This window comes from Malania oleifera, chromosome 4 (assembly GCF_029873635.1).
Source record: "Malania oleifera isolate guangnan ecotype guangnan chromosome 4, ASM2987363v1, whole genome shotgun sequence".
Taxonomy (NCBI): domain Eukaryota; kingdom Viridiplantae; phylum Streptophyta; class Magnoliopsida; order Santalales; family Ximeniaceae; genus Malania; species Malania oleifera.
In genome coordinates this window covers 4,267,753-4,277,147 of record NC_080420.1, presented here as the reverse complement: position 1 = coordinate 4,277,147, position 9,395 = coordinate 4,267,753, and the positions used below count along the sequence as shown (strand labels likewise).

The window sequence follows — 9,395 nt, the reverse complement described above, 5'->3', positions numbered from 1 at the left end:
ATTAAAAGTTTGTTTAAGTACTGAGTGCATACATAAGTAACTTGCAGTTTGTCATTATCAAAATCAGAAATCAAACTCAAAAAGTTAACACAAACGATTTTTAAATTTAAGTAAAATAAAAAATCCACCTAGTTTCTATGTTACATGGGTCGTTATTTTACTAACATAAATGCATTCTCATGCCGAAGTATATGTGAATCAAACAACCCTAAAACGGCGTCGTGGGGCTTTTCCCTCGCTACGCCTCTCACGCGAAAATTTGAATTAAAACAGCGCCAAATATCTACAGCTCATTTCTGCGCCGCGTGTCCCAACTCCCAACGGCACGAAAAACACACGCACTGCACTCTCTCTCTCTCTCTCTCTCTCTCTCTCTCTCCAGAAATCAAAACCCTAGAAATCCTCTCTTCTTCCTGAAATTCAACTCTCGCATCAATCTCTCCTGAATTCAACCTCAAGAGACGCGCAATTCAGCTCAATCATGACTTCGCTGAAACCCTCATCGCGTTACACCTCCTTCGACAATCGATCCTCCACGTCCTCGCGCCACTCGGAGCCTTCCTCCTCCGCCGAGCTCAAAAACCCTACAAAAAAGCAATCTTCTTTGAAGCGCCTCACCAGAGGGAGCTCAAGCCCAGCTTCCCAGCATAGGTTGCCGGATTTAAGCTCCGGTGCAGCAAAGTCCACTCGCGCGCTCGCCAAAACGACACAAACCGGCGCCGTCAAGGGCCAGATGGATCAGCAATTGAGCATGATGATGAGGAAGCTCGTGGATACTAAGTCAAACCAGAAGGCGGCAGTGAATCGGACGGCTCTGATAATTCCTTCTGATTTAATTGCGGAGGATTTGAAGAAGACGGCGAAGAAGGGGTGGAATTTCACGGATTTGCACCGGAAGATGTTTGGGAAGGGACGGGGATCGGGATCGGGATCATCGGATGTGGGTTTCAGAGAGAAGAAGGCCCTGACGGAGGGGAAGGCGAATACGAGGACTTTGGCCATGGTGCTGAGAAGCGAGAGAGAGCTTCTGAGTCAGAATCAGGAGCTGGAAGCAGAGATGGCCCGGCTCAAACTGACGTTGGAGGAGAAAAACAATGAAGTATGCGTCTTTTATTTTGTTTTATTTAGTTGCTTATTTGCTCATTTTTGAAACTTTCAAAAAAAAAAAAAAAAAAACAAGGCTCTGGATTTTTGGAACTTCTTCGTGCGGAATTTGTTTTTCTTTCTCAAATTCAACATGTCAATGTATCATATGCATTGGTAATTTTCGAGAAATCAAATTTTTCCTGCTATGACACTCGTCTGGATTACCTACTAAGCAGTCGTCTTGTTAATTTCTTCCATTATATATGTACACTTCTTTGGTTTTAGAACTTGTTTCTTTATGCTTTAGGTGATATTTGTTTTGTTTTGTTTTTTGGTATTTTTTTTTCCTGTTGGTTGACCAGATTTGAGATCAATCCCAAATGGCATTTGTGAAAATATGCCTTATGATATATGCTCTGTGTTAATCTTTGTGATGTTCCTGCCCCCTATATGACGCCCTTGCTTGGGATTTTGAAGGTTGAGAAGTTAAAAGATTTGTGCCTCAAGCAAAGGGCAGAGATTAAGTCACTGAAGAGCGCCGTATTGTTCCCAGATGAGATGAATTCTCAACTTCAAGAGCTGTTTGATAAGCAGGGTTCTGAATTGAAACAGGCAAAACAAATAATCCCAACTCTCCAAAGACAGGTCACTTCTCTTACAGGCCAGCTTCAGTGCCTTGCACAGGATCTTGCGGAGGTAATTATGCAATGCTAAACACTTCTTATATAATATGCATTTGAATGTTGAAATTAGTTTAATACCCATACTTTCTCCATTCATAGATCATCTGACTAGTTGACTTGCATGAACTTATATCTGTTTGTTTATAAATGGGATTTTTCCAAATTGTTGTCGACTTCTTATTTCCTAAAATATCTCTATATAAATTGGCTGAATGATAAAGTTAAATGTAATTAGGACTGCAAATAAGTTGAGCAATTCGCAAGTTAATACATGGGTCCATAATAACTCATTCAAGTTTGTTTATTAAAATAAATTAGTTAAGCTTGAGATTAACTTTTGAGCTCAAAAATTAAATGAGTCAAGTTTGAGTTAGATGATACTAAACTTGCCAAACTCACAAGTTAACTCGTTGAATTAAGCATGCAAGTTGGCTAGTTACAGACTCAAAAGCTTGCATAATAGGCTTACAAGTTGACTAACGAAAGGAGTAAAAAATTAAATGAGTCAAGTTTGAGTTAGATGATACTCAACTTGCCAAACTCACAAGCTAACTCGTTTAATTAGTATGCAAGTTTGCTAGTTATGGACTCAAAATCTTGCGTAATAGGCTTGCCAGTTAACTAATGAAAGGAGTTCATGAATTTTTTGTGTATAGGGTCAAAAATTGACTTGTCTACCCATTTCATAAGAGATTAATGAATTTATGCATTTGATTTAGGGTTCATTTAAATTGACATTATTTTACATATATTTTTCAAAAGTATTTTCTTTCTAGTCATCACACATCACATATTTTTTATTAATATTTTAAATTTTTCATAAAATAAGATAATAAAACCCAACTCATTGTATTACGCTTGTGTTTTAAATGAACCAACTCATTTATTTGTTTGAGTAATTTTAGCTTTAATTTTAAAACTCATTAATATATAATGAAAATCTTAACAGGATTAGACTTGACACGTCTGAACTTGTTTTAAACTTGATTAATAAATGATATGAATGTTAACAAGCCTGATTAGCTTGCAGGTTGAATTTGATTTTAAAGCTCATTTATTAAATAAGTCAAGCCTAAAATGTTAAAGCTTGACTGGGTTTTACTTGATTGCAACCGTAAATGCATTATAAAAAAATATTAGATATTTCATAATTAACACATAATTACTTAAAACTAATACAAATATTTGATAACTAACTCATAATTAACCATAAATGCAATTCTTTCTTTGGTGTTTATCTTGTAAATTCTAAATTTTAGTAAAAAAATTATCATTATGATCATAATTTGCTTGACAGCTTATGATTTATAGTGAGATAGGGTGGATCTTAGAGGCATAAACAACTTTTAAAATTATTTATAAAAATAGATAAATAAAAAATTAAGAAAATATTTATATAAAAATCAATGTATTAAAAGGCTCAATTAAGGTTCACTTCAAAACAAGGCAGGTCTAAAAATCAATGTATCGGTTTAAGTTAGATTTGATTAGAAAATTTTTACTACATATTTATATAAAGGAAATGTCATAATATGAGTTGATTTCTAAAACTTTTGAGCCTCAACCTTTACAAATTAATTGAGAGTTGCATTTTAAATCTTGAAAATAAGTTGAATTTGTAATGCTATATCTTATCTCTCGACATGGTTTACTATGTATTCAAGTTAGTATTTTTTTGAATGGCCAAAAAGTAGTTTACAAATTATACATTTTTTTTTCATAATTTATTTACATATTTTTATCTAAAAATAAAATAGGCAAAAAACACTGACCTCCTTTTGAGTTTAGTAAAGAAATGCTAACTTCCACCAAGGATTCAAAAATTCCAAGGATCTTTTCTAAGGTTTTTAGAATTTCAAGGACTTCCCTTGAGGTTTTCCAATAGGACAGAAATCTCTCCTTATATTTTGTCAAAAAAACAAGTCTTTCGAGGGGTAATTTGTGTCTGGCAAATTTCAGTGGAGGTTTGTGGAATTTTTGAAACCTCAGAGGAGGTCAATGAAAATTTTGAAACCTCAAGAGAGGTCCCTATCTTTTTACCAAATCTCAGGGAGGTTAGTGTCTTTTGTCCTAAAAAACATAGGGTTGGTCATCATCCATTAATGACCGGACCAAACCATCACATAAGATCTTCCTTTACAAAAATAATTTTCATGTACCATCCTCTTTAGCTGAAAATCTGGACCATGCCTTTTCTGTTATTTAACTAATGGTTTAGCTGGAAAAAGTTGGTGATCAGAATGTTTATTTTGCTTCTCAGCTCCACATGCTATTTGTTGGCATTCAATTTGTTCGGGACTTTGCTGATGTTAGGATTTGTACGTTTGAGTTTCTGATGGTACTTTTCTTCAACAGGTGAAGGCAGATAAAAATTCATTACAAGGATGTTATGAAGGTCATTTCAGCTCTCCAAAGACACCAGCATATGATTCAGAGCCTGCCAATTCTTTGGTAAGGATTGTCGCGAGTTACAAATTTTGTCTCAGTAGGACATGTATTTCTATTACTATGAAAGTCATAAATGAAGTAATCAATGGAAAATCATAATCACATTCTGTGCACATTTTTAACATAAAAAAACTGCTGCTATTGCTCGACTCATCTAAACGGCTATTTAGGATGGCAAGAGCCAAATTCCTTGAAAGAATTGTAAAATATGAGAGGGAGATGATTTTTGAATTTATTGCCAAAAAAATAGAGAGATGTAACTGAATCAGGCGACTGTCATAAGCAAAATCCAGTTTACCCACTCATGGCAATCCCCACCAAAATTGTGTTGACTAGCCAAATTAACTTTCAAAATCTCATGCATATTATTATCACACATACCTCATGTTCATTTCCTTGTGGTAGACACTTGTTATCCCCCCCTTTGTTTTCTCTTCTAATTTCCGCTAGTAACTTGTCTGCCTATATTATTCAGGAATTCAGCTCTGCGGATCCCAAAACCCCTGGTAGTCCAGATGACATGTTCCTCAACGATTTGAATCCTTGTTTAACACCTTACTCTCTGAAGAAAATGTCCTTGGTAAACACTAACGGCATATACCCCTTTTCAGTCAGACTTAAATTCCTTTTCCACAGCCAAGTAGAGCTATGCTTATTTGCACTGTCAATATTATGTAGGAATTTGAAGGGATAGGTTATGATTCTCTGCAAGGTCAAAGATTGCCTGGAAACAGTTTTGATATGCACAATGACATTGATTTTGATCAAAGCCATGTCAAGAAGGTATCCAAAAGTTCAGATAATTATCAGAGCAACCAAGGAAGAGCAGCAGTTCGAGTGCCTCACAGATCAGAAAAATCTGAACATGCCTACCAAGCGCAGATGCAGCACAAGCTTTTCTAAACCATTTGGCAATTTGGTTCTTCATTTTTTTCCTCAAAATAGAATTTTGATTGAAATCATAAAAAAGGCCATCCAAAAGTTCAGATTATTATCAGAGCAACCAAGGAAGAGCAGTGGCTCGAGTGCCTCACAGATGCAGATCAGAAAATTCCAAACATGCCTATGGTGTGTTTTCTTTCTAAACCATTTGGCAATCTTCATCTTTTCCTCATTGAGCATTTTTGTTCCCTCATTGTACAACCTCGGCAGCTCTTTTGCCCCGTTCGTGCACCCCAACCCTACAAAATCTAGCATTTTCTTTCCTCCTTCCAAGCCCTATATTGTATCTTGTCAGTATTGTCTGTTATTACACTTTTTTTTTTACTGCAGATTATATGTTATGGGTCAAAATGTTGGTGGAAGGAGCTTTCTCTATTTCAGAAGAGAGAGCTTGTGTTACATTTAAGTTACATGAATAAAATGTGTTAATGTTATTTTCTTTCCTTTATTGCTGAGAAAAACCTATTGTTCCAGTGATGCTTTGGCAGTAATAGCTGCGTGGAAATGAGAAGCTTTAAGGTAGTGCAGGGAACAGTATGGTTCTCAAGCTTTTAAGAACTTCCTTCTGGATGAACAGTAAAGAATCATGCCCTCTCTGTCGATAGTAGTAGGGCTAAGCATTATTCCATTCTAATCAAATTTTATTCAAGGTTCTTTTATTCTATTTTATTATTAGCTTTCTGTTTGATCAAACCTGAGACTCAATTCAGCGGTTAGTTAATTTAATTTACATGCACACACATAATTCATACTAAATTGGTCATATATATATATACATATATCAAGCTGTTGGCCGTGCCTTTTTTAGTATCAAATTTTCTTTGTAAATCCATGATTTGCACAATTCTACAAGACAAAAAAACAAAAAAAGATAATTAGGAAAGCAAGTATAATTTGGTCTGTTTTTAATTATGGTAACTTGCTCTTTTGCGTAGGTGATGAAAATGGTTTAACTGAATTTTGGTTCAATTAATGCACCAAATTAACTGTACCAAATTATTAGAATTAATGCTTGATTCTAATGAAAATATGTAAATTGCCATTTTAATGGTTTTTTTTTAGGGAAAATTACCAAAAGAATTCCTTTTTAAGTTTGACTTAGTTATACAAACATCCTCTTTAATAAATGGTCTTACTAGGGCTAGCTTTGCCATTTTATTTTATGTAATGTGACAATTGACTGTGACATAATTGATATGTATCAGTGACTCGTGCAAAGGGTCATTTTTGCAATTCCACCTCCGTTTTAATTACCTCAAATTTTTTATAGGTCGCTAGAAGAAATTGTTTGTTGTTGGCACATTTCTCTTCCGTTCACACCCAATAATAATTACTACCAGATAGACCTAAAATAAATTGAAATGAGACAATGGGAAAGAATTTAATAGCTCTAAGTTGAGGAAAATATTGTAAGCGCTCTGAATTGGCGAAAAAGAATTCACCCCACATGGTCACATAGTAGGACTTTTAAGGCTTAGTTGTTGTTTACTACTTTTAAGGTTTGAAATCCATTGATTATTTTGATTATAAGTACATGAAACTGGAAGGAAGATTTGCACTTCTTTAAATAACATAACATGAAAAGGATTTTTGCCTTTAATGGCAAGGCTATGTTTTAATGAGATCAAATCTGGTGCAGCAATAAAATTCTTTCCACAAATTGATAACTGGGAAATAGAACCCCAAACCAACCATATATGCAGTAACAACATAAAAAAGATAGGCGGAAAAAAGATGGCAGAACTGTGTAAAATAACTCAAGAGGGCATTTTTATTTTTATTGAAGTGCACAAGGATGGTTTATAGCACAACTGCACAACTTTCTTACAAAGTCACTAATGTTAATTACGACAGCCATTGGAAAAGCTCCCTGTTGTGCAACCTCCCTCCTGGTCTCAGGCCATCCCACCACTTGTTGCTGTTCTGATAATCTGGAACAGAGCTGCAAAGAAAAGAAGAAATGAACCTTTTTAGTAAATTAATCAAGCCTTAGAACATGAACCAAGAAGTCTGAAGGATGATGATTTTTTTCTCTTAAAAACATACAGGTGTTCATGAGTTTGCTAAATGCGGATTTAGAAAATTCATTTCACCAGAGTTTTGCCCAAACTGAACTACTCCAATGAGGTGTTTGGGGATGCAAGTTTGAGATTGTGAATTTGGATCTATGATATTCAGACAAATTTCGATACAAAATCGTATGAAGTTTTTTATCCAAGTTCACACAGCTTCAAATTCAGACCCAAAATTCATGGTCCCAAATGCAACATAAAGGAATGTTCCAATATGGTTCAAGATGATTCTTATAAATATAAATGATAATTTGCCATTGTGAAACCAGCACAATATACATAAATTAACCAGAAAACTTTGGGGGGAGGAGGAATAGCAGGAAAGAGAAAAATACAGGTGACATCGCTGTGAATTTCAGACCATGAAAATGAAATAAGCAGACCAATGACCTTTTTGAGTCATTATGACTATTTTAGATAATAATCAAAAGTTCTATCAAAAGTGATATGTCAAGCTCCCCTATGGTCCTATCATAATTGTATGAGCATGGTAGAAGGAACAACTGTATGCAACTGAAATACATGAGATAAGCAAAAATCTTCATGAAATTTATTTCCTTTGTAAAAAAGAGCATATTCTAAGCAAGCATGTACTGAAACTCCACAGCTCAATTTCACCAAAGAAACTTTGCTGATCAAGTATAAATGCAAAGTTGCAAACATAAATAGCCAACAAGCAGAGTTATAGACAAGAGATTTGTGTAATAAGGCACAAGGAGTGATTCATACATGATCCAATAACCACGAAGATGAAGAACCCAAGCAAAATCGGCCCAACTGGGTATCCATTTCCTTTCTTCGTTGACGTTTCAGAAACTGAACCCCTCTTCATGATGTTCTTCTGAAACTTTGCAACTTTCCGGTCTGAAAGGCGCTTTGAGGTAGTCTGTGAAAACCAAATGACCATTAATGCATGAATCTCTAAACCACTAATTCAATAATAGAGTGAATTGGCAGTGGAACCAAATGAAAAGTAAAAAATCATATGGTGAATACATAAAATTATAAAGGCCAATCCCATTTCACTCTTGCATACCAAACAAGTCACGGCTCTCCTAAAATACTTTATGCCTATAGACTCAGACAACTCCCACAAGGCTACCGAACACCGCCATCTCATGTACAAAATGTGAAAGAAGCATAATAGCACTTTTAATTCAAACACGCATATTGGCTTTTTAAATCTGAGCTTGCATCCAAGTTGGGCTACATTATCTCTCTGCAACTCTCATCCCCTGCTTTCAGCATCTGATTATGGTAATGAAACAAAAATCTCGGTACCCTTTGGTTACCATTTTGGAAGCACTTGTGCAGCATCTAATGACCTCAAATCAATCCTATTTGGGGGTAAATCCATTTTGGGAAATTATAAATTGTTCCAGAAATGGTTGGTGCCTAATTTAGATGTGGTTGCAGGGTGCTCATACTATTCGTCAATTCATTTTTCAACATCTAATCCACGACTTCTGGTTGCAGGGCGCTCATATTATTCATCAATTCATTTTTCAACATCTAATCCACGACTTCCTAGAAAACTACCACCATCCCTGATTCTTCCTCCCCAAGCTGATAAAAAAGACAATAAAAAAATTCAAAATTTGCATAAATCTTTAGCGTGTGATTAGCCATCGAGGCGAATTGAGCTGCGGCCGATAAGCAGTAAATTAATTTTCACCCAAAAATTTTCCAGGACGATTGTCGTCCATTTCCTCCGCAACAAACAAACGAAGCCAGCATGAAAATAAAATGATCGAGAACAAGAAATTCCATGGATTCAACAAGAGACAAGATTTCAGAAAACCCCCGATTTCTTCAGGCGTGTTTGATGAAAAACGAGTATCAGAACAAACAGTTACGGCATAAATAAAAGCATCAAGAGACGCCCAAATAAAAAAAAATTCACCACAAACCAAAATATTAAAGAACAGAAAGATCAAAGAGGAGACATATAACCGATATTCATACACGCGAGAGAGAGAGAGAGAGAGAGAGAGAGAGATCCACCATTGTCGCAGAGAGCCGCTCCCGAGGACTTGATGGAGATTGACAGGTCCCTGAGCTCCGCTTTGAAACTATCTTGACGGGAATATTTATAGGTGGGGTTTTTGTGCGTGTTTCTTTAATTACTATTTTTAATTTTGTTTCGAACAATAGAATGTTTATT

General features: G+C 35.5%; 2 protein-coding genes across 2 annotated transcripts; one reads left to right on the top strand and one right to left on the bottom strand.

Annotated features, from left to right (window-relative positions):
- Window positions 1-298: 298 nt before the first annotated feature.
- On the top strand, window positions 299-5,598 carry LOC131153004 (uncharacterized). The gene is made up of 5 exons (XM_058105011.1): window positions 299-1,099; window positions 1,564-1,782; window positions 4,125-4,220; window positions 4,693-4,797; window positions 4,896-5,598. The coding sequence occupies exons 1-5, from the start codon at window positions 482-484 to the stop codon at window positions 5,118-5,120; spliced, it is 1,263 nt and encodes a 420-aa protein (XP_057960994.1). The 5' UTR covers window positions 299-481; the 3' UTR covers window positions 5,121-5,598.
- A 1,305-nt stretch (window positions 5,599-6,903) lies between these two features.
- On the bottom strand, window positions 6,904-9,395 carry LOC131153003 (uncharacterized). The gene is made up of 3 exons (XM_058105010.1): window positions 9,236-9,395; window positions 7,961-8,117; window positions 6,904-7,101 (listed from the first exon to the last, which is right to left on the bottom strand). Exons 1-3 carry the CDS (start codon window positions 9,236-9,238, stop codon window positions 7,055-7,057), a joined length of 207 nt encoding a protein of 68 aa, XP_057960993.1. The 5' UTR covers window positions 9,239-9,395; the 3' UTR covers window positions 6,904-7,054.